Source organism: Papaver somniferum, chromosome 1 (assembly GCF_003573695.1).
Source record: "Papaver somniferum cultivar HN1 chromosome 1, ASM357369v1, whole genome shotgun sequence".
Classification (NCBI taxonomy): domain Eukaryota; kingdom Viridiplantae; phylum Streptophyta; class Magnoliopsida; order Ranunculales; family Papaveraceae; genus Papaver; species Papaver somniferum.
In genome coordinates, this window is record NC_039358.1 from 160,195,644 (window position 1) to 160,220,670 (window position 25,027).

At 38.8% G+C, this 25,027-nt stretch overlaps 3 protein-coding genes across 4 annotated transcripts; 1 reads left to right on the plus strand and 2 right to left on the minus strand.

Annotated features, from left to right (window-relative positions):
* The first annotated feature begins 1,822 nt into the window (after positions 1-1,822).
* Positions 1,823-3,924, plus strand: LOC113333741. The gene is made up of 4 exons (XM_026580159.1): positions 1,823-2,083; positions 2,725-2,792; positions 3,116-3,205; positions 3,587-3,924. The coding sequence occupies exons 1-4, from the start codon at positions 1,951-1,953 to the stop codon at positions 3,614-3,616; spliced, it is 321 nt and encodes a 106-aa protein (XP_026435944.1). The 5' UTR covers positions 1,823-1,950; the 3' UTR covers positions 3,617-3,924.
* An 864-nt stretch (positions 3,925-4,788) lies between these two features.
* On the minus strand, positions 4,789-7,722 carry LOC113305784 (COP1-interactive protein 1-like). The gene is made up of 2 exons (XM_026554788.1): positions 6,736-7,722; positions 4,789-6,313 (listed from the first exon to the last, which is right to left on the minus strand). Exons 1-2 carry the CDS (start codon positions 6,943-6,945, stop codon positions 5,015-5,017), a joined length of 1,509 nt encoding a protein of 502 aa, XP_026410573.1. The 5' UTR covers positions 6,946-7,722; the 3' UTR covers positions 4,789-5,014.
* Positions 7,723-21,603: 13,881 nt separating this feature from the next.
* LOC113305789 (transmembrane protein 184C-like) lies at positions 21,604-24,364 on the minus strand. 2 transcript variants are annotated; one of them, XM_026554794.1, is made up of 5 exons: positions 24,216-24,361; positions 22,893-23,193; positions 22,666-22,788; positions 22,236-22,526; positions 21,604-22,030 (listed from the first exon to the last, which is right to left on the minus strand). In XM_026554794.1, exons 2-5 carry the CDS (start codon positions 23,172-23,174, stop codon positions 21,839-21,841), a joined length of 888 nt encoding a protein of 295 aa, XP_026410579.1. In that variant the 5' UTR covers positions 23,175-23,193; positions 24,216-24,361; the 3' UTR covers positions 21,604-21,838. The 2 variants fall into 2 exon arrangements, with proteins under 2 accessions (XP_026410579.1, XP_026410575.1); XM_026554790.1 differs by having other exon boundaries at positions 21,627-22,030; positions 22,893-23,206; positions 24,216-24,364.
* Positions 24,365-25,027: the final 663 nt, after the last annotated feature.

The following is a 25,027-nucleotide window of genomic DNA, read 5'->3' on the forward strand; positions in this document are numbered from 1 at the left end:
TCAGGATCAAATTCTTCCGAAAACAGAAAATGATGCTCAAAAATCCAACGAAAAATACCAAAATTTTCATGAATGGACGTGCATCGACATGGTGACCCGTACATCACCATGGATGGTCGGTTCACTTGGCCACCATGGCCAACAGGTCCCACCATTCCTTAATCCATATTTTAATTAATTCTCCATATTTTTGTGAGTCCTCTTTACACCAATTGGACAATCCTCCATATACCGCCTAAACAGTCTCTCCACCACCAATGACTGATCCTCCTACTCATTGGTCAATTGGTCTCTCTACCATACCCATATTGGACAATCCTCCATTTTCTGGATCCAGGACTTCCTAAAATTAGGGTTTGATGATTCTAATCAAAGATGAGCATTAATAATTTTCATATTGATCCAATTTTAAATATTTTATTAAATATTTAAAGTTCGGTCTTACTACCAATATTTTTGCTGCTCAATTGTCCAACAAACAACATTTCATTTGTCGATCATCCAATATTTTGTTGGACGACCATCCAATATCTCTCAATACTCTACTATTTTCTACTTTATAATTTGATTACTCATGACCTGGTGGATCGAGAATTATAATAACTCAACAATATCTGATTTCCTGTCAAATACATGACATATCAGAATATATATTAGTCCATGATCAATCTAGCAATCTCATCAGACCGATGTTCATCAATCTGAACCATTCGAGTATCATCAAATGACATAATGATACGTTACAACTCATCAGACTCGACGTCTAAGCATTATTGCTGTCCCAGCAGACACCTTATGCCCAATCCATCATGATAATCACAGAGCATGTCACATTTGTTGACAATTATGCTTGACTCATCAAAGCTAAGAGTCACGGTCTAGCCAAGTCAACAGTTGACCAACTAAATACACGTCTTCCTTGCAGACTTTACATGAGACATCAATCATGTCACATGAGGGGATATTCACTAGGATTTTGGTCTGGCGGACTACAACACGTGCGATGTAACAGTACATCCATGATGAGAAATGTGAGCAATTCGTGCTGGCAGCTGAAGGAGTAAGTGAAGTAGTGGATAGACAATCAACCAAGTCTCTCATGCAATGTGAAACTGGTTCAACCACGATTTCCCACTTCCCCATACTTCCACTCCTCTTCAACCGTCACCACTTACTGGAGATCAATGTGTTAACTATTTCTACAATAAATAGGTTCCTCGGCTTATGATTTGGTCACAACTGAACATAACTCAATTGAAGCAATCAAACTTGACTGATCAGAACTCACCATAATCCAACTTACGACAGTCTATCATTATTAAACACGCAGAACCCTCCTAACTCGTAGATCAACACATCCACAATCCGTCGATCACCATTGATCTTACACATTCTCAGCTTCCCTCTTACAGATCGACCCTCATCCCTCTTTGTGACCGAATTGACTCTGGAACGACCATTTTCTTGGTTTAGGCCGAAATCTTACATACTGATCTCTCAAATTTCGGTACTCCTGTGCAGTGTATCTGTTAAAGGTTTAGACAATTTGCTTAATTGAGAATCTAACTATCGCACAACTCTCCACTTTTACTCAACTCCCTCATTGTCTTAGTGTTAGAGTTGATTTTTAATCCATTTTTCCTTTATGAGTAAAAGAAAATATAAAATTTAAGAAATGCCCTGAAATCATTTAACACTTAAGAGCAAGCCGAGCCGAGAATATGATGGCGGTGTAGGCGTGCACGTGATGCCAACTTAGGGCTTGGATTTCTTACTGTTAATCCTTTACATGGCCTTGGTCTTGATGATGTTAACATTGCAATTTCACCGTAAAACTTGGGAACTTTTTGACTGTTCGAAAGTTCTTCAGTCTCTTGATCTCACTCGAAGGCTCGATACAGTTCCTCCCTCTCACTCTCTCTCCTCTAGAAAAAAAAATACAGTGAAAAAATGGCAGCGTGGATGGTAGCTGCTCGCCAAGCAGCGTCAGTAACAGCTAGTAGAATATCATCTAAAACAGTATCATCGTCAGCAAATCAAGCTTCTAAGCTAATCCAACGACGTGGTCTCGCTGGTGGTGGAGGTAAAAATCACAAAAATCAAATCCCTCCGTTTACATATTTCGTAAATCAACTATACCAAAATCGTACTGTTTTTATTGTTGTGCGATCTTAATATTATTTTAGATTCAGCAAACTCGGATAACAAATCTAAATTGGGAATTGATTTGAAGTTAGGTTATTAAACTACCGGAAATAAATTTGTGTTTTTCTACAGTCGCTGATATCATCATTTACGGCCTTAACTGTGTCTGGTGTTGTGAGAGAAATTATTATCTTCTCAGTTATGATGAAATTGTGGAATTGCTCATTTGAGCTCTGAAAGGACACTAAAATTGTAACTCTAAATGGAGGAGGAGAGATATTTGGAGAAGTATCCTTGAAAGAGTGTACATAGTTTTTGAAATGATGCCCACAAGCGGGGCACACCCTCATGTTTGGGATTTTGGTGGTCATGGCCTCTGTTAAGGGGTCTTATTTGTCTTTCAAGCAAGGGTGTCTTCAGTATACATTGTTCTTATTGTGTATGGAATTTGTTGTCTGGAATGTAGTTATTTGATTTGAAGATTTGTTTATTTGCTGGATAGTGATGTACTGAATTACCATTTTTGCGTAGATACTAATTTGAGTCTGAGATCTTGAACCTAATCATTTTTCCCTTCAGATCATGGACCACCAAAGGTGAACTGCTGGAAGGACCCATTGAGCCCATCTAAATGGAAGGAAGAACATGTAAGTCTCAATCTTAGTTGACCATTCATCTTGTATATGTGATGTTATTGATCTTATTGGCATATCAAGTACCGTCAAGAGAACAGTAACTGTGTTTCTAGACATTTTCATTTCATAATGTGTGAACTTTCTATCTCGTCATCCGGTAGACAGGGAATCTATTGCAGTTTCCCTGTATTTTTCATAATTCCCTTTAGATGTTCCACTAGCTTTGTCTGAATAGTTGGAACCGATAAACTAGCTTTTTAGGTTACATAATCACGTGAAGGTCCTGGTATTGAACTACTATAACCGAGAATTTGATTGACTCCATCATTTTGCAGTTTGTGATTGTCTCCCTAGCTGGATGGGGATTAGCTATCTATGGGGGTTTCAAACTCTTTAGTGGAGGCAAAAAAGAAAACAAAGAAGAGGTACTTGTTCTTACTTGTAATATATGTTATCATTTGCTGCATGAAAGTCATAAGGTAAGTCACTGTTGCCTTGTTGGTTGTTCACCATATCTCAGCTTTCCAAACTGAACCAGTATCACTGCGTTGAAGGTGAGGAGACATCTCTGTGATATGATTGACCAACTGGACATGTCCAGCGTTGTCCCTGAATCCACCTCTTAAAACTCTCTCAGTTCTGTACTGGCCTACTAGGAATACCTTTTGGATCACATTTGGCTCCTGTCTTAAATTTTTTGTTTCAGTTTGTCAGTCATGCATATTAGTTCGGTCCCCAACTCATGTTTAACTCCAAAATCGAGTTCAGGTGGATCCCGATTCATTGGTTACTTTTATTCATTGCAGAAAGCACCTGAAACAGCTCACACTAAGTAAAAGCTTGATGCATGGTTCAGGAATCGCTATATGCACTCGGAAAATAAAGCAATTGTGAGGAACAGTCTCCTCCTTACTCTTGATAATGTTTCTATTTTCAGTTTTAGCTTTCTTTTTGTAGCTGTTGCAGTCAAGCAGTTTTAGCTTGCTTTTTGTAGTTGTTGCAAATATTATCCAGTTCGTAGTTTTGCATGTGTAAATGGCTCTCTTGGGTGATGATGATGATAATGGCGAGTAATAAATAATAAGACCTTCTTTTGTGCTTTCCTTATGGCAATATATTGTACTCTAATTGCAAATTGTAATAGTTTCAGTTACGCCTTTGGATGTTAATTTTTTAGTAGTACAGGAAGAAATGATTTTGAAATTCATGCCGAGCCTAAGTAGTGAAAACTTTAGGGAGAGAAAGCTAGATTTTGACCCAAATGAGAAACCATTGCTTTTTCCATCAGTTTTGACATTAGTTTAGTGTAACAACCAGTGAAAAAAGAAACAAACAAGTCAATACTCCTGTGAGACAAACATTTAGCAGATCTGCTACAAGACGGCAGTTAACATTCTTTATCTAGAACTTTCACGTTGTTAACTTACCTGATCGTATCCATCTTATAAATTGCGGATCTTTTCGGACAATTTTGATTTCCAACTTATCCGAACTTTTGTTGCCTTTGGAGCTTTCTGTCTTTTAGACATTGTTGCGCACCTTCCTAAGAGATCCCTCCTGTGTTGGCTCCTATTCGGCATTATCAGTGGCAACCCTGCTGGAATTGTGACATGCATTTTCCACATCAAAAGCATTGCTTGCTTTTTCATTACTAATTAAATTCTGCTTTCCACACATATATCTTATTCAGATTGTTGAAGTTTCTTACGAATTAACAACATGATTATCTGCTGCACAACATGATTATGAAACTGGAAAACATATGAGAGAAATATCCCAAGAATATTTGAATTGCAAGTTCGTTGTCTTATGTAATGACTCGCCCAGTGTAATCTTGTGTCTTTAAGCTGGGAAAATAATAATATGGGCTTGCGGTCACATGATTTAAGAATAAAATTTTAGGGTCTATATCTATAGATACTGTTATTTGGGGAATTTAGATTCCTGAATTATATCCATGAAGGATGCAGAAACAATTTAAAACGGTGTGAATCTTGCGTCTTTGAGCTGGAAAAAAAAACATATATATACCAAAGAGAAAAAGAGACTGAACTTGAAGAGAAACCAAGTGTAACAGCCAGTGAAAAAAAGAGAGGAAAACACTCCCATGAGACATAAATATTTAGCAGATGTACTACAAGCACCCCAGTATACCATGGCATCTAAAATAATTCCCTCGTTATTAACCTACCCCATCCTACATCTTCTTTCGAGCTTGGAATATTAGGACTTCCTTAGTAGTCTTGATTGTCTTCCAACACTGTCGATTTCCAAGTTTTCCAAAGTTTTGTTGCCTTTGGTACCTTCTGCTTTCTGGACATTGCTGTGCGCCTTCCTGGAAGCTCCCTCCTGTGTATTGTGTTTTGGATATTGTGTGGTTCTTTGTGTATCACAGATGGCTCCTGTTTGACAGCATCAGAGGCAACCAAATTGGAAGTTTCACCTGCATTTTGCCCATCTCCAGCATTACTTGCTTCTCCTGGTACCGCATCAACAGAAACCATTTTCCTTGCATTGCCTACTTGTTCATTTGATTCCACACCATCACTATTTCCTTCTCTCAGTCTCAAGTGTCCTCGAATCTCTTTACCCTCCAAACCAGCTTGGTGACTGTTATCGGTCTGTGTTTTTAAACCCTCATCTCCCATTTCAGTATCAGTTTGATTATCTTGCTCAGCTCCTTGCTTTTCCACCTCATCATGATGTCTTGCCTTCTCCAGTTTGCTGTTTCTGTAAATATCTCTCCATCTCTTGCTCATTCTCTGGACGCTATCACTACCTTCACCTCTATCTCCAGAGCTCTCAGCATTTTGTAATCCTTCAGGCATTTCATCTACTTTACCTTCCACCTCCTTTAGAACACCATTCATTCCGTTATTTTTGACCACATTGGTTTCATTGCTATTACCCACTTGCTCTCTCATACTCAAACCTTCACCCCCTTGCGAGTTCTCAGTCTTTTCCAAGTTAATATCACCTGAAGCTCCCTTGCTTTGACCTGGTTCTCCGTTCTTCTCGCCAAATTCATGTACCTCACTTGTTACTGCACTATCTTGACCATTCTCAAACGTTTTCGACTTCCCTTCTAGTTGAGTTGCATTTTGATCAGTACTTTCTCCTTCACTTTTGCTTATCAAAGATTCAGCATTCACAACTTGTTCTGTTGCAGTTAAATTAACGTGTGGGTTAGAAGGATCATCAGCACTCACAGACCATACATTAACCGGTTTCTCAAGACGATTTTTCATTTCTTGGAGTTCGATTTCTTTCTGCTTCAAAAGTGCAGTTAGAGCTGAAACTTGAGAAATATCTCGACTTGAATTCATCTCTCTTTCCTTTAGTAATCTGAGTTCATTTTTCTTCTCCTCCAATTCGACTTCCATAACCCTTGCTTCTTCTTTAAGTGAAGCTGCTGTAGATTGCCAACCCATAATCTTGTTATTCAAATCCATCTTTTGAGTTCTGAGAGAATGTGCCTTTCCCTTCAATTCTTCAACTTTCTTTTTCATTTCTTTGCTGTAGTCCCTTTCTTTCTAAATAACAAAACAAACAAAAAAGTTCCACAAATAAACAATAAGCATGACTATTAAACATACAGTTAACCAAAGATTAAATTTGTTTTTCCCTTATTTGGATAGAAATATTTCCTCCTTTCAAATTAGAGAATGCGATATCGTCTTATTTGTTAAAATCCTTGTAAAATCAATGTGTAACACCACCCATTAAAGGGTTCTTGTCATTCTCTGCAGGTCTGGCTAAAATGTCCATGGTGGGTTCTTTTTTCCACCACCAAATGATTTGATTGGATATCACAGTGAGATTAGGTAGCATATACCTAACAATTGCAGAATATCCCCTACTTTTAGGTTCCATTAACCTGAATAATTGAACATATATGTGCCCTCTGCATGTATATTGTGTGACGTCTACAGAGAAAGAAAGGATGAGTAGTAACCTGTAAGAGTAGTTGAAGGGTGATAATATCTCTGTCTTTGTCTTTGATGAGGAGGCTGAAGATGCGTCTTTCTCTGAACTTGTGAAGAACCATTACACCAAATACAGCAGCACCAAAAGCAAGCAACAACATCATGGCATAAGGCCTCAATCCTCTATTACTACTGCTACTGTACTTCATTGATCCACTTCCAACACCACCCATCGCCATCCCTCTCTCTCTCTCTCTCTCTCTCTAAAGAAATACAGTCCTTGGTTTTGAATACCAGAAAGAAAGGGAAAAGTCTAGATGTAGAGGGAGTGAGATGTACTTTAAACCAGTGTTGCTTCAGTTTCAAAAAGATTTTTTCACCTCTGAAAAGAGATTCTTTTTCATCTCTTTGAAGACAATAAAATAAAATAGAAAAGCGTAGGATGGAGATGGTGAGAGCAAGTAAAGGGTGTGGTAAAGAGGTAGTAGTAGAAGTATAAATGAAATAAGTTAAAGAACATGGGAATTGTGTCAAGAGCGTTGATTCTGAAGTTTCTCTTTTTTTACATTTGTTTTGACTCCTTTGTCCTTTTATCTCATCCAAAATCACTTATTTAACCTTTTAGTTTGTTGAGAACGCCCATTTCAGACAGAGACATCATCTGATGAGAGAGGACAGAATGTCAATTTTAGAGATGTGTTAAAAGGAAGAGAGTAGTTGGGATTTGAATAAGTGTTACTAGAATCCACTACGTTTTTGAGCCAAAAAAACAATAATATATAAAAGTTGTGTAGAAATGGTAAAGTGCTTTTAGAGTAATTGGGGAGTAAATTAGGGGTAGTGTCAGAAGAGTCTGAGAGAAAAAGAAGCCTTGTAAAATGAGCTTTGGCATGGATCCAGGCAGAAGTTGCATTGCTATACAGTCTTGTATGAGTAATGTGCTGCACAGGGTTCTAGTCGAACTTTTAAAGAAACAACTCGGAGTCCCAGACTAGAGAGAGAAAAAGACACAGCCATCGATGTTTACAAAGTGGTTGGTGATGGGGGAGAGAAACAAGAACATATGATCGGAGAAAACAAGATGGTTGGACTCTTTGGAGTTTAGAGTTGACTCCAGAGAGGGAAGCAGTTAAAAGATAAAGCTGGAGAGGGGTTCAGAAAAAAAAAAAAAAAAAAAAAAAAAAAAAAAAAAAGATACACAACAAAAAAAAAAAAGGCTAGAAGTTTTTCATTGGAGAGGGGTTGCCAGCCGGAAGACTAGGTATAATGAGTCAATTTTAGAACTCTCATATTATGTTGTTATGTATGGTTGTGAAATTTGATGAGGATCTTGAAGATAATGCCATTTTTAGGCTTATTGAATATACCGTCGGTATGGAAGTTATGCCAAAAACATCTGATACACCTCAAGTTGAAAACGGAAGCTGTTCAACAGCATTGTGGAAAAATTCTTGTGCGGGGTGTTTTCTTCTTAACCCAATCCAAGAATCAATATAATTAGCTTAATTAATTACTTCTCATCTCTTAAAATTGAAACGAGAACCAAATTAAGATACAGAGAAAAACGTATCAGACTAATGATTAGTCTCTCCTACCGCGAACGATAATGGGAGAAAGAAAGTCGAAATGGACTTTTCTTTTGGGCTAGGGGTGCAGGTGTTGAGATTTTAGGGGGTGCAAACTCTTTTTTTGGTTTTTTTTGGCTTGAAAATGCTAGACTTCTTGATGTTTTTGAAAATTAAGGGGGTGCAACTGTGTGATGTTGCCTCCACCCCTGATTCCAATGTCGTCTTTAGTTTTTACAGCAGCTATATAATAGAAGGAACCACAATTCAGCAACCTTATACGCACAATAGCAAAAGCATGGCACGTTATGGCCAAACATAAAATAACCTGGGGAGATTGGGATATACTCAAACTAATTGGGGTATACTCAATAAGATAAAATCTGGTTATTTTGAAGTAAAATCAAGCCACCCCTTAACCTTGTATTTTCTAAACGGCTAATATGTCCTTGGTTAATTAACACTAAAATTCTGATTAGGTTAATTAATTGAGTTTAGATTAAAATTTTGAAATTATGAATTCAGTAGATTAAACCTTTCATTTGTCTTATGAGTTCGATTTCGATCAACAAATTTGGTTTTGAAAATGCACAAGGCCGGCAAGGTCGTGGTTTGAATAAGGTGTCGACCGGTCTTCGACCGGCAAGGTCCACTTTGAATAAGCTGTCGACCAGTTTTCGGCCGGCAGTACCCAATTTGAATAAGCTGCTGACCAGTATTCGGCTGGCATGGTCCTCGGATGAAGAACACGTCGACTATCTTGGGCAAAAATCTTACGGTCGGCATGTAAATATTTCCTACCATGCCGGCTATCGTAAAGTCGGCATGCACATAATTTATAACACTGCCGGCTACATGTTAAGGATTTCTGTCCTTGCCGACCTAAACTTATACCAAACAGAAAGCAAAATATGGAAGATGTAATTTACTTTATTCATGCGATGTTGGTTACTACATTGATTGAAACATAAAACCTAATCCTTGTCGACGGAAAAACGAATGCACTTAGCATGTGCATCAAGCCTTTGAACCCCTAGGCGACCCTAGTGGACGAGTTATAGTCTCGTGAGGACTTACATAGAGGTATACCCACAAAACCTACACTAAAACTTCTAAAACCATCAATCTTCCTCCGACGAAGACGATACCGCATCCAAGTAGTCCGGGTTATCCTCCGGGATTCTATCGGCCAAGAAGTGATAGACAAGGTAGCGCGTTTTCACGACTTCGTGCTACAAAAACAAACTTACATTTGTTAGTGGTGTTTCATTGGAAGATAAAACAACATGGATCATGTAAAACAAACTACAAAAATACTCACAAATTATGCAATGGACAAGGTGAAGGGGCGAGTGTTAAAAATCCGAGGTTGGAAAGCTAAAAATGCAAGTATCACATTTTCAACGACTAGGTGCCTCTCATGCACTTGTTGAACACTTCTTGCATTTGGATTCCCAAAGTCTTAGATAAATTTGTTGTGTACCCTAGCCCAAAAGGTTGTGGAATCCACCCTTTCAGAGGATTGACGTCTAAGTTGTTTTTCCGCATACCATGCTTTTGGATTGCCAAATCTTCATTTGAATCAAACGAAGTCATTGTTGTTTAGCTATTGGGTGAGTTAGATGGATTGTATGATGATATGAGCTTTGGATAGTATATGGAACTATTTGTAGGTTGTTTTGTAGAGAGAAGTAGTGTATTTATAGGATGGTGGCCAAATTTGGCCGTTATAGTGCCCAAGTACAAGTCAATCAATGAAATTGTACTTGCAAAAAAAAACTTGAATTTTGAATCCGCCGGCGAGGTTTGTTTTCTCCAACATGCTGACCTAGTAAACAGCCGGATATGTATGAATTTTGTTACCATGCCGACCTGATAAGATTTTAGGCATTAAAAGAAAGGTTTTTTTGCCACACATAGCCGGCAGGGTCGATAACATACTACCCTGCCGGCTAATAAACAGCCGGTTAGGTAGAAATTTTGTTACCATGCCGACCTGATAAGATTTTAGGCATCAGGAGAGAGGTTTTTTTGCCGCACATAGCCGGCATGGTCTATAACATATTACCTTGCTGGCTAGTAAACAGCCGGCTAGGTAGGTGGTGGGGTTTTGAAAACACCTACAAACTGACCTGCAAGTGCACAGGGTCAATTGTAGTTAGTGATGGGAAGAAAAGGTTTGTCCACAGGGACTTGGAGGGAGCTATTGAAGTTCTCTAGCTAGTCTGAGCTAGTGACAGGCAGTGAAGATGGTATTTACAGAAGCAATAAAAATGAAGCAAAGAGAAAGACCAAGGCAGTGAGCCAAGGGCAGAGACAGTGAGCAAATAACCAAAGGCAGTGAAAGAGAATTAAACAAAGATGAGGTAAAATACTAAAGAACACTAGGGATTTGATTCCACCATCTAACCTATCTAGGCAGTGTTACTTGTGAACTAAAATCTTGTCCCTAATGGACCTAGGTTAAGGTTCAAGCCTGCCTATGGTCCAGGGCTGCATTAGTGGAAGATAATTAGCTTAATTCACTAGCATCACCCCTAGCATTGAGTGTCTGTTTAAGGCACACTCAATCACAGGTGATGTTTGTTCCCTAACTTCATTACTTCCCTATTTCAGTGAAATGTGGATGGTTAAGTCCCTAAATTCTCTAGTTCACCCCTAGCATTGAGTGTCTTCTTACAGCACACTCAATCACAGGTGACTTCAATCACCAAGAACACTAACATCCTAATTCAGTTATACCTACAAGAGTGTTCACTAAGTTTTTTTCTACCCAACAAGGTCTTCAGGCTTCATCTAAGCCCCAACTGATGATCTAGAACATGTTGACAGTAATTGATGACATGATAAACATAAAGATTAATTGGAATTGCAAATTAAAAATTAACCCTAAATTAACAGTAAATTGACATTGGAATTAAACTGAAATTAACCCAATTAGGGGGTATCTCGGCTAACCAAGAACACCCCTACACATACAACACCCCCTCTATTTATACCCAAAAATATGAATTAGGGTTCCATATGTTCTTCCCCAAAAAATCCCCAAAACAGTAAAATTAGGGTTACACAATTTTTTACCTAATTTCTCTGATAACTGCTCACTCACTTCGACCCATGCTTGTACTTCGCCTCCTGCTCCTCTCCGTGCTTCTCATGCCCTAAACCTAGTTGTTCCAACAAACCCTAATCTAGGTCAGTGAGATACAGTTGGGGGTTAGGTGGAACAATTAGGTTCTAGGGAGATGGGGTGATGTTGTACAGAGTGGTATGGTGGTGGTTTGGTGGCTGTTGCAGGAGGGTTGGTGACGACAGGGAAGAAGGTGGTGGTGATGGTGGTGCGGCAGGGTATGGTGGTTGCAGACGGGGTGAGCTCGATTAGGTTCTGGCTAGGGGTTGTTTGGTTTGTGGGATATAGACTTAGGTGTTTGAGTGTTGAGCGGGATCATCGAACCTTGATGTTCGGTGATGAAAGGCGTAGGATGATAACTTCTGAAACGGATCTAACGGAGAAATTGAGACAGATCGTGAGCGACCGTTGGATGCAAAAATACAACGAAACTGACGGCTCAATGATGGAGTTAGGTGCTGTAGTGTAAGGCGGAGATATCAAACTTCGATGCACAGCAAGGGAGCGACCGTCGGATGCTTCTGAGAACTGATCTGACGGCTGAAGACGCAAGCGGGTATGGATTTGGGTTTTAGGCTTTTGGGTATAGAAGATGGGTTTGGGAAATCTTGAGCCCACTTCTTCTTTAAGAACAACTTTCTTCTTCTTGAGCCCATTTCTTCTTTAAGAACAACTTTCTTCTTCTTGAGCCCATTTCCAGCTTTTTGGACGTGCGCTCCATTCTTTGCGGCTTCCTTGCGTAATTTCTCCCGGCTTTTCACCACTTTTCTGCTCTTTTTGCTCCGCAACTCATCCAATCTTTATTTATTACCTAAAAATGAAAAATTAAGTAAGAAAAATATTTATTCTTGAAAACGATGAAAATACAGAATATGGGATAAAATGTAGAATTAATGCACAAAAGATGAGTTAAAATGCCAACAAAAAGGGATAAATATATACAATATTTGGCACTCATCAAATACCCCCAAACCTGAATTTTACTTGTCCTCAAGTAAAACAAAACTAAGGAAATCCTAACTATACCACTGTCGCTGGTCTCTCGAATGCATTTAGCGTATGCACTAAGCCTTTTAAACCACTAAGCGTCCCTAGTGGACGAGTTGAAGTCTCGTGAAGGTTTGCTTAGAACGTACCTACAAAGTTCTAGGTCAAAATATAAGCTCAGATTCCATCAAACGTGACATGTGCAAAACAGTTAAGCTCACAGCAAAATGGAGATGTCAATCTAGCTATCGAAGACACAATCCTAGCACTGATAACAAAAAAAAGACATGTGATAAGAGTGTAAAGTGTATCTACACATGTGTAAAGAAAGATCTGAAGTTATGACTACTAATCACCAAGAGATAGTTTCTCAGGCTAAGAACTGAGGTCGAAATCTAGCTAGCTGTCCGGACTTTACGAGAATTGTGAATGAGTTGGAGGTATTTCACAATTTCTCGCGTTGTACATCAATGGCATACACCCTCCTTGCTTATTACAAAGAAACAACAAAAGATGACAAATTACATGACTCTTATTTACATTGACTACTCTCTTTTATTTTTGGAACAAGAGAGGATGGAATTGATAAATACTTGATTTTTTTTTGATTTTTTTTTTTTTTTTTCTCTTTTTTTTTTTTTTTTTTTTTTTTTCTGAACACACTTTTGATACAAAACAAAAGGAAACAAAAATTACATGACACTTTGCAAGAGGTAGCCCTTTTTGATGCACCCAGTTAAATTCGATGGTTGTCTTTCTTAATGTAACCTCCACCTTCTATCCCAACCAACCAAAGAACAAGCTAGTCAAGTTTCGTTCAGTATTCTAAAGTGATTGGCAATCGTAACTTCCTATCAAACACCTTGAAGATCGAGGCCATACATGTATTGGTAGATCGTGCGCGTGCAAATTTCTTATCACTATGTGAATTGTGCTAGAATCAGGGTGCCTAAATATCTAGACTAAGACTCCTAAAAAAATACAAATTTGCACAAGAGTCAACATTTCAAGGTAAATGAGCTCCATTTTTATGTTTTTTCATTTTTTTTTTAATTTTTTTGAATTTTTTCGATTTTTTTCAAAAGAAGGAGTTCGTTTTCAATTATAGCATATTATAGAAGTATCTATTCACCCCCAAACCTAAACTAAACATTGTCCTCAATGTTTCAAAAATGAACAAAAATAATACAACATATGAAGAGGATCATGTTGAGTAGAGAAAAGGAAGAGAATACCCGATTTCGGCGAAAATAAACGAACTCATTATTCACCGGCTAGAATCCAACATTTTCAACTTAGATAATATTGGATTAGCAAAAATATATACAAAAGAAACCAAAAAGTTTTAAAATTTATCTACTGGATTATATACAAAAAATTCACCATACACCAAAAGTCTAAAGAGTTGAGGATCAACCCAAAAGACAAAGTGTAGCGGTTTCAACAACTTCACACATGAAAGAAAAGCACGTGAAGCTGTGAAACCAAATGAGCTACCCCCAAACCTGGATTTTACAGAAGATATAATTTTGAAAACAAAATCGCGCAGTTTTGGGGGTTCATCATGCACAAGATCTAACTCAAAGTGTACTTTGCTATGGACGGGCAAACATGCAATTTCCAACTGTGGTTCCTCCAAGATATTATATTTAAATGCAAGATGGTCCAAGAGGACTTGGGAAGCACACAGTTCCAAACCTAGATTAGGCATTCTCAGAAAAATTGGTTTTACAATATTGGTACAAACCAAATCTAGGTTGGGTGGAAGGCCATCAGATTGTGACTCATGTAGGAGAATAGGCACGTCATTATCAATCAAATCAAAATCTCCTAAATCATCTACACATGTCACATCATGCTCACAATCATCAATCAAATTAGCAAGTTCACAATCAGAATCATCAACATCATCAACAGATTTGTCCTCATGCATCGGCAATTCAATGGAAACATCATATGGAATACTAGAAGAGATATCATTCAAGGTCTGGGCAGAGAAGCCTAATGTATTTGAACCCAAAGGTTCCACAACATCATCAGTATAGACATGTTCTTCTAATATAATATCATAATTATTATCATCCTCAACAAAACAAGAGTGTCCTTCCCTAAAAACTATAGTGTTTCTATTCCACTCATTTACCTCTAGATTAGGTTCATGTTCAATATGACTATCATGAGTAGGGTTAAAAACACTATTTTGATAATTAATTTCATTAGGGATAAAAATGCTGCTATGATCATTCAATGTATGCATTTCTAAACTAGCAGTGTTTTGTTTGAGGAGATTGATGTTTTCCATTATAGATTGCATACAAGGGCTCATGTGAAATTGTTCGTCCTCCCCTTGTGGTGATTGATACATGGGTGCATGGTCGTTAGGGTCTATAAATGGTTGATCGCAACCTTGAAAAGGTTGATTATGGTCCCAATAACCACCATCATAATAATCTGTAGGTTCTACAAACCTTGGAATTTCTCCAGTCCGCCTAAATTCATGGAAAATATAGCAATTCGCAATAGTGTGGTCTAAGCCATCACATGCGGGACATGCATAGATTTCAGGTTGCCTAAGAAACTTAGATGTGAGAGATTCCTCATGTGATTGCATTTCTAAAGCTGCGATTCGAGCTTCTAATTGATCGATCAGTGATGATTGTGTGGGTGAGGCACTAGCAAAATGTTCATTTTCACGTTGTGGCGAATGATGCATGTGTGAATAGTCATTAGGGTTCAAGTATTGAGGCTCGGGACTTTGAAAATGTCCATAATAATTCCTATGACTATTGACATCATGGTCTATGGGAGGTTCATAACGTGAAGTATGTCCACACGCAAGTTCTCTAAGGGATTTGTTGTATTCCCCAACTGTAGAAAAAGATCTAGACATGATTGGGCTCAAAAGCTAAGTAACTATATTACAAAGCCCAAAATTTGGTTTTTAATGGGTTTGGATTTTTGGGAAAAATTTGGTTTTTATGGGAATGAAAAACATTTGGTTTTTGATGGGAAACATTTGGTTTTTATGGGGATAAGCCCACTGTTTTGGTTGTGCTTTGGTGAGGCAATGGGTTTGGAGAACTGTTGTGAAACAGAGCCCAACTTTGGCCTAGAGTTTGGGTACACGGCCCACTAACGACTTTAGTAAGCCCAGAAACTAATGAAGCCCAGCTGAGTTGGTAGGTTCAGTTAACCTTGTTTAGGTTGTTTGTTGGGTTTTTGAAACCCAAAATTTTGATAGGGACAATCCCACAGTTAAGCTCAAATACAAACCCAAAAGTTAACTTAAATTACAAGCCCAACAAAAAAAATGGAAAAAATTATTACAAGCCCACAAATTAAAAATGGAAGCCCACAGGTTGGGTTCTCTTAATGGGTTTAGGCTTACCTTTGAAGCACAGCCCAGCTGCTCAGTTTGGTTGCAAAAGCCCAGTTGGGCTTTAGATCATCCTAAGCTTTGGCTTTTCTGAGGCCCAGTTGGGTATTTCAGTTGCAAAGCCCAGTTGGGCTTTGTTCTTTTTCAGCTGCTTGGAATCAGCCCAGTTGGGCTTTGGATCATAGCAACAGCAGGACCAGCAGGGGGTAGCAGCAGCTTGCCTTTGCACAGCAGCAACAGCTGAGGCACAGCAGCAGGATCAGGAGCAGCAGCAGGAGAAGCAGCTCAGCTCTATTTGGGCTTCACAGCAGCACATCAGCACCAGAGGTTTGTTCTCAGCCTCACAGCAAGGTCACAGCAACAACAGCAGGGGCAACAGCTTCAGCAACAGGAGCAATTCAGCAGCAACAGGCTGCAACAGCAGCACCACAAGCACCTGGCAACTCAGAGAAGAGGTTCAGTTCCCAGAATGATGCAGTTGAAGCAAAGGAGAAGAGATTATGCAAATGATGCAGATGCACTAGAGGTGGTACTAAGTTACAGCTACAGATGCAATATGCAAGATGAGTACACTAAGATGCTTATCAGAACTACACAGCAGGTATGAGCATGCAAAGAACAGCAAGAAAAACTTCAAAAACACGGCAGCCAAGTCCCCGGCAGCGGCGCCAAAAACTTGGTGGGGTTTTGAAAACACCTACAAACTGACCTGCAAGTGCACAGGGTCAATTGTAGTTAGTGATGGGAAGAAAAGGTTTGTCCACAGGGACTTGGAGGGAGCTATTGAAGTTCTCTAGCTAGTCTGAGCTAGTGACAGGCAGTGAAGATGGTATTTACAGAAGCAATAAAAATGAAGCAAAGAGAAAGACCAAGGCAGTGAGCCAAGGGCAGAGACAGTGAGCAAATAACCAAAGGCAGTGAAAGAGAATTAAACAAAGATGAGGTAAAATACTAAAGAACACTAGGGATTTGATTCCACCATCTAACCTATCTAGGCAGTGTTACTTGTGAACTAAAATCTTGTCCCTAATGGACCTAGGTTAAGGTTCAAGCCTGCCTATGGTCCAGGGCTGCATTAGTGGAAGATAATTAGCTTAATTCACTAGCATCACCCCTAGCATTGAGTGTCTGTTTAAGGCACACTCAATCACAGGTGATGTTTGTTCCCTAACTTCATTACTTCCCTATTTCAGTGAAATGTGGATGGTTAAGTCCCTAAATTCTCTAGTTCACCCCTAGCATTGAGTGTCTTCTTACAGCACACTCAATCACAGGTGACTTCAATCACCAAGAACACTAACATCCTAATTCAGTTATACCTACAAGAGTGTTCACTAAGTTTTTTTCTACCCAACAAGGTCTTCAGGCTTCATCTAAGCCCCAACTGATGATCTAGAACATGTTGACAGTAATTGATGACATGATAAACATAAAGATTAATTGGAATTGCAAATTAAAAATTAACCCTAAATTAACAGTAAATTGACATTGGAATTAAACTGAAATTAACCCAATTAGGGGGTATCTCGGCTAACCAAGAACACCCCTACACATACAACACCCCCTCTATTTATACCCAAAAATATGAATTAGGGTTCCATATGTTCTTCCCCAAAAAATCCCCAAAACAGTAAAATTAGGGTTACACAATTTTTTACCTAATTTCTCTGATAACTGCTCACTCACTTCGACCCATGCTTGTACTTCGCCTCCTGCTCCTCTCCGTGCTTCTCATGCCCTAAACCTAGTTGTTCCAACAAACCCTAATCTAGGTCAGTGAGATACAGTTGGGGGTTAGGTGGAACAATTAGGTTCTAGGGAGATGGGGTGATGTTGTACAGAGTGGTATGGTGGTGGTTTGGTGGCTGTTGCAGGAGGGTTGGTGACGACAGGGAAGAAGGTGGTGGTGATGGTGGTGCGGCAGGGTATGGTGGTTGCAGACGGGGTGAGCTCGATTAGGTTCTGGCTAGGGGTTGTTTGGTTTGTGGGATATAGACTTAGGTGTTTGAGTGTTGAGCGGGATCATCGAACCTTGATGTTCGGTGATGAAAGGCGTAGGATGATAACTTCTGAAACGGATCTAACGGAGAAATTGAGACAGATCGTGAGCGACCGTTGGATGCAAAAATACAACGAAACTGACGGCTCAAGATGGAGTTAGGTGCTGTAGTGTAAGGCGGAGATATCAAACTTCGATGCACAGCAAGGGAGCGACCGTCGGATGCTTCTGAGAACTGATCTGACGGCTGAAGACGCAAGCGGGTATGGATTTGGGTTTTAGGCTTTTGGGTATAGAAGATGGGTTTGGGAAATCTTGAGCCCACTTCTTCTTTAAGAACAACTTTCTTCTTCTTGAGCCCATTTCTTCTTTAAGAACAACTTTCTTCTTCTTGAGCCCATTTCCAGCTTTTTGGACGTGCGCTCCATTCTTTGCGGCTTCCTTGCGTAATTTCTCCCGGCTTTTCACCACTTTTCTGCTCTTTTTGCTCCGCAACTCATCCAATCTTTATTTATTACCTAAAAATGAAAAATTAAGTAAGAAAAATATTTATTCTTGAAAACGATGAAAATACAGAATATGGGATAAAATGTAGAATTAATGCACAAAAGATGAGTTAAAATGCCAACAAAAAGGGATAAATATATACAATATTTGGCACTCATCAGTAGGAATCGTATTACCTTGTCGACCCTAGTAACTACACAATTTTCGTTGTTAGGGCCAGCAGTCTGACAATTCACAACCTTGCCGGCCCTGGGATAGTCGGCAATGTAACTTAAAAGAAGCATGCCGGCATATGTATTTAAACTTTACATGGCTAAACAAACCATTCATTCAACAACTAGAAATCCAACACTTTTTGTCCAAAATACGAAAACATGTCCCATAAACCTTAAATAAACATTTGTCCACACCATTAACTTAAATATTTGTCCACCACAACATAAACAAATAAACTAGGAAAGCATTCATTCACCACGACCACGACCCCTTTTTGGAATACTACCTTCACCACCACGACCACTGCTGCTACCTTCACCACCACGACCACTGCTGCCACCTTCACCACCACGACCACTACGATTCCTCTTTTTATCAACCTTCATCTTGGCTTGTGCTTCCCTCCTAGCTTTTTCTTCCGTCTTTACTTGATCCTCAAAGTTGCTTGAACAATATATGGGCATCCTCATTATCAACATTGCAAGCATAGTCAATGTGCTTGGTTTGCTCTTCAATCGACAAAGGCTCTCCTCTGTCTTTCGCGCAACACAACACCCTCACAAAGGTCTTCAACTGGTCCTTCTATTTTCAATTAAACAAAAAAAATAATAGAATGATTCGGTAATGCAATCAATCTTAAAATAGTAAGAGCAACTCTAAAATACTTACAAAGAACTTAAGCATTGTTGCTGGGTCTTTCGATTCCATCTTCTTCTTACGAGCCAGTTCTTCAGCAGTCATTTTCCTAATCACAGTAGGACGAGCCCAAACCAAGTACCATGTCATGTATCTATCAGTAGCTTCATGACCGGTGGTCACGTCGTCCAAAAGAGTCACATCGATTTTACGGCGACGTCTATCTTTCCAATGTTCTTGAGTTGGTGCTGGAAGGTAAGCGACGTTCATACTTTTTTGGGAAGTACTGCAATCAGTCATATCCACAGTAAAGAACGGCTTTGCTTCATCGAAATGAGGTTCTTCTTGGACGTAACCCAATTGTCGCATTAGCCGATGTGGATCGTACATTGAAAACCCATCAAACGTAGTCATCAAGGGTCCATAGTATAATGCAACAACTTCATTTCTCCTTTGGATTAAACCTTGATTTTTATCATCTCGATACGGATCAAATATCACCTCCTCCGCAGTCAATTTGTCGATGGTGTCTCGGAGTTTCATAAGATTTTGCGGCATTTCCTTATCCTGAGTACCTTTAAAACTGTACCTTTGCGCTCTTGGATTATCAACCGCAACACTCTCATCCACTTTCATGTAGGAGTTGCCTTTGAACAAGGTAGGGAAGTGCAAATATATCCAAACATATGCAAACACAAAGTTTAGTAAGAATCTTATCTTACGAGAATTTTGCAAATATAAATGATTTAGACAATAAAATTACCTGGAAGAGACATGTGTTTCCGTTAACTTTTTTAGTGAGTGCCCTAGAACATTTTGTCAACTCATTGTTCAAGAAGGCGACCACCGCAGTACCCCAAGAATACTCACGCATCTTATCTAAGGGATCCAATAGTTGCAAGTAACTGGCCTCGACTTGGTTTCCGGAACTGTCGGGGAAGATACATTTGCCCAGGATGTATAAAAAATAAGCTGACGCGGTAGCATTGATTCGCATCGGGTTCACCCTTCCTTCCTTATCAAAGATTGTTTGTGTATCCCATAATGTGTCCCTCATCTTCTTCAGATTAAACTTCTTGGTTAGACGACCATCCTTCATCTCAAGAACAGACTCCGTCTGAACCTGATTCCAACGTATGTCCCTCGATGTGTTAAAGTCAATAGTTTTTCACCAACACGAGGAGGTCTTGAAGGAGGACTAAGAGCTTTCAGAGCCTTTTGCTTTACCTTTTCCAACCTGAACAAGAACAATTAAGAAAAAAATTACAGGTCGGCAGGGTCGACATGTTTAACCAATCCGACGGAACAATGGCCGGAAGGGTCGACTAAAACATACGTGCCGGCTAAAGTATAGCCGCAGGGTATCATCAAAATAGCCTGCCGGTTGATGACAAATATGAACACAGTAGAACATGAATTTTTCACATTACAGGTCGGCAAGGTCCATTACCCATACACTGCCAGCCAACTAACAACCGGCATGGTCTTATATAAATACTTTTCCGGTTTTATAAATTCTAGGCATCAGGAACCAAATATTCAAAACAAGGGACCGACATGGTAAAAAATAATAACATGCCGGCTTCATTAAAAAACTGACGTCGGCAAGGTCTACATTTGAATAACCTGTCGGCCATGCTAGTAGCAGTTACAGATACTAAACAGCCGGCAAGTTCTTCAACCTAAGAGCTTGCCGGCCAAACCCTAACTATGAAAAGCCGGCAAGGTCGATAACATAGTACCTTGTCGGTGTCGCAACTGCCAATTCACATTTTCGATTTTTCTGCCCTAATTTAACATGCAAACATCAAATCGAAGTACTAGAGTGAGTTTAAGTAGGCCCTTACTTTCTTAATCGCACCATTTCTTCGTTTTGAGCGGGTTCAATTTCTCCTTCTTCAACCGTTTTTTTCTTCACTTTCTTAACAACCAAACTTGCAATTCCAGGGTTATACTTATTGGGTTTTCGATTAGCTTCTTTCATACGAGTTTCCCTCCGCCGTGGTGGATCCATTGATGAAGATTAATCGGAGTTTTCGAATCGACAATTTTAACGAATTGATCGACGAGTTTTGGTGGTGGTGGGGATGATGGAGCCGGTAGGATTGTGGAGGAGAAGAAGAACAAGATGAAATGAAAAGATTAAAACTGATCTAGGATAATAGATTTTTAAAGAATAAGGATAGTTTTGTAACTTACCCATTAGGACTCCCCCAAAAACCCTCAAAAAGAGTCCCTCTAAAATTGGGTATACCCCAATTAGTTTGAGTATACCCAATCAAGCCAGGTAAAATAACAGTGTAACATGATTTGCACCACCAACGCATATTTTATATAGGATGTACGGATTGGAAAATGAGGTCAAGGTGTGCCGAGGGGATCCAATGAAAACGAAATCCCAGTGTTAAGTGTTAACTAGAGTATCGCATTGGGCTCCGGAAACAGGTCTAATCCAAACTTCTTGTTTTCCTCACAAGAGACTTTCAGGGTGAAAAAGCAGCAACTTGGAATAAGTGTCCCATACAAATATTTTTTAGCTAGGTAGTGTCCAATACAAATAGCAATGGCAATAGAAGTAGCCGCAATATAACCGAACCATCGCATAGCTATAAGTTCTCATAGAATAAGCAAAACTGAAGAATACTACCGTCTATTATATGGAAAATACAGAACATTTATTGATATTGTGTCGATATATATCCAAAGATCCTATTAATCATTTGTTCTTCTTTTCCTTGGTGGCAATGTAAGGTGCAACAGGATATGCATACTGCTGAATAAACGCAAACAAGACCATCTCCACACAAACTAAAATGTTTTGATAGGCTTCTTGAATGTGCTCTACATCTAACCATATGTGATGAGATTTAATTATTCCCATTGAAACCATCATACTCAACACAATCCCCTGCAATAGAAGAAATAAAACTTCAATCATGAATAATGCACATTAGGAAGCAACATTGTTCTTACCTATTAAACAATTTTGGAAAATCCCAAGCTTTCGAGTTATGGGCTGCTGCTTATGTGGATTTTGCAAAATCCAATTCTAGAAACCATCTGTCTAACAGATTTAAGTTTGTCTATAGACTGACTTGGCGAGAAGAAATTACCTGCCAGAAGCAGAAGAAAACAACCCCTTTGATGCACAAGAACTTAGAAAGAGGCTTGTGAGGTGCCAACTCTTTGGTGAAGACATGGAAAAACGCCACTAGGGAATAAAGAGCTAGGGAAACAGAAACATTCAGAATCATGGTGAAAGTCCAGCTGACCCAACTAGGATATATATGGAGAAGTTGTAGTGCTATCATCAAAATGGAGCAAACAGGACGGATGACGACAAATTGCCATGTCCAGTACTTAAGGAGTTTCAGTGTATTATGGTCGAGGCGGACGGTGTGAGGCTGCCATTTGCAAGTACATATATATATATCAGTACTTAAATGGAAATTCTCCATTAGCGTGGATAAGAACACTAATCTCGTTATCTATCTCACAGGGTAAAATAAAAATTAGAAACTAAGAGAGAAATTTGTTCCGCACCGTAAACAGAGTCATCGGGAATGAATGGTGAATTTCTCTTCCTTTGACTTCATCGGGTACAATGTTTTTACTAATAGATATGTTCAAGTAACTATACATCAGAGCCAAGAACTTCGCAAGAACCTGCACTCCATTAACAAGGCCAATAACTTAAATGATCCAGAGTAAATATAACACGTATCAGAAATTAAGTACTCTTTCAAGATCGAGTAGAAGAAACTACTTACAAGTGCCTCGTAGCATTCTTTGATAGACTCCAAGGTCAGGAAAAATGTTTTGCTCCCTAGGAAATCTACTAAACCTACAAATGAAACAATGGCATACAATGGGGCCATGGATATGATGATCAATATAGCCGTCTGCTCCTTGGGGTTTTTCCACTGTGAAAGATGCTGCATTAGGAGCTTTACAGTAAAGAGAACAGTAAGCACTACACATGATCCAGTCCCTAGCAAAGTGATTTGTCTCCTATCCATTGTAGTTATATCCACTTTATTCCAAATATCCATTTTTCCACGGAGGCGGAACCTGCAACGTAGTACTGAAATCTCTTCAAGATCTATGGAGTGAAGCATGCCAAAATTGGCTTCAAATAAAGAGGAAAGTGACAGTCCAAGCATAACCAACAAAATTCAGGAAATACAAAGAGATATACAACAGAAGGGTGCACGCAAATACAACTACACGAAAAAGAAAAACTGCAGGTAAATAAAACATAAACCAAATACATATTTGATAAAACCATACATCAACATGTACCAAACTCATTCCAAATTGTCTATATAAGACAGTATGAATAACTTTATGGGCCTAGTGGCCATGTTATTCATCAAAGTTCATATTCCAGCTTCTATTTTCTACTTGTGGCAAATAGAACAAGTTCAAAGGCTACACTGGATATATGTCGGCTCAAAAATTGACAAGTGATCTGATAATGTTTCGGAATTCAGAAAACAGCATAATTCTTAAATTAAACCATACCTACAAACTTCAAGCTAAAATCCGTAGAAAGAGAAGTGCTAAGGAATGTTTTGTGATATTAATGTTTTGCTCAACTGCTTTACTTGCTGTCATCCACATTTTAGCAGCACAAATCATATAAAGTTTGTCCCTAAATCAACCACCAAAAGTTATGCTTGAGATCAAAAGTACGGGTAAACTAAGTAAAGTAATCATTTCTTATGAATCTCCAGAATGTTAACAGCAGTTGAATGAGGGCATTTGTGAACTATCCTATATCAAGAAAAACATATATACAAATGTAGTCAATTTCTAAGAAATCATCAGATTTCACAAAATTAGACCACATTCCTCCACCTGATTCCAGATTTGTGGAATTGCTTATATACATTAACGTTGACTAGAATTACGTTGAGTTTTAAGAACAATGGATTTCATCCGTACTAAGATATCGTCGACTGTTAAAAGAAAAAGCAAACCCTAAAACGAACCATATATCTACACAATTTTCGCAGTAAATAGAGAGGGTTTGATCGGAAATTTCAGCTAAAATTTAGAACATTGAAAAGAGTATGTAGTTGTGGAGATACCTGGATTTTGGTGCTGCCGATGAAACAAGAATGAAACTATTCCAGATCGACTTATACGAGAGAGGTTAGTTGAAAAGAGAAGAGAAAATGTTGAAAGAAGTGGAGAGGTTCACACTTTTATGAAGAAGAAAAACATGTCATGTCATGTCATGTCAAGTAAGTATCATTATTGAGGGGTGATGGGAAGGAGGGAAAGATTGGTGAGATCTGAGGTGGTGGTACGTACAATTAAATGAAGTTCCACGTACAAAGAGAGGAAGTTGACTGGTCGAGATATAATAGTGAATTAAAATGTGTATCCCGTGGGATCTAAACAGTTTTACCTCTTTAACATATCTGGCTAAATTGGGGTCTATATGACTTAATTGAGGCCTATAGGTTTTTCCTTTTCACACCCCAAATTACTTTAGTCATCTAAATCTTATTAAAAATATTAATTTACCCCCACATTAATTTCTAAATCTCACTCATATATATTCTAATCTTTCTATTTTTAGTAAATCCAAAATCCAAAAAAACTAAACCTAAAAAATCTTTCCATTTCTATCATAAACTTTCCAAATTCTCAAAACCCTAATCAATTTTTTTTCATCCTCTAATCCGACGATCTTCAATCCAACCAAGAAGAAGGTAATCTCCATCAACCCATCTTCTTATCTTATTGATTTACATCTTTAAATCATTGTTTTTGACAAATCAAAACTCTGATTCAATCCAGAATCGGTTTTTATTGACCTATCGAATAAACCGATTCTGGATTTTTTTCCCGACCATGAAAAGCATGCACCGCAATCGGGTTACATTAGGATTAA

Coding starts and splice junctions, on each gene's coding strand:
- LOC113333741 (XM_026580159.1), top strand. CDS start 1,951: ATGGCAGCGTGGATGGTAGCTGCTCGCCAAGCAGCGTCAGTAACAGCT. Junction 2,793..3,115: donor CTAAATGGAAGGAAGAACAT/GTAAGTCTCAAT, acceptor ATCATTTTGCAG/TTTGTGATTGTCTCCCTAGC. Junction 3,206..3,586: donor AAAAAGAAAACAAAGAAGAG/GTACTTGTTCTT, acceptor TATTCATTGCAG/AAAGCACCTGAAACAGCTCA.
- LOC113305789 (XM_026554794.1), bottom strand. CDS start 23,174: ATGGATATTTGGAATAAAGTGGATATAACTACAATGGATAGGAGACAA. Junction 22,527..22,665: donor TCCCGATGACTCTGTTTACG/GTGCGGAACAAA, acceptor TGCAAATGGCAG/CCTCACACCGTCCGCCTCGA. Junction 22,031..22,235: donor TTTTCTTCTGCTTCTGGCAG/GTAATTTCTTCT, acceptor CTTCTATTGCAG/GGGATTGTGTTGAGTATGAT.
- LOC113305784 (XM_026554788.1), bottom strand. CDS start 6,945: ATGGCGATGGGTGGTGTTGGAAGTGGATCAATGAAGTACAGTAGCAGT. Junction 6,314..6,735: donor CCCTTCAACTACTCTTACAG/GTTACTACTCAT, acceptor TTTGTTATTTAG/AAAGAAAGGGACTACAGCAA.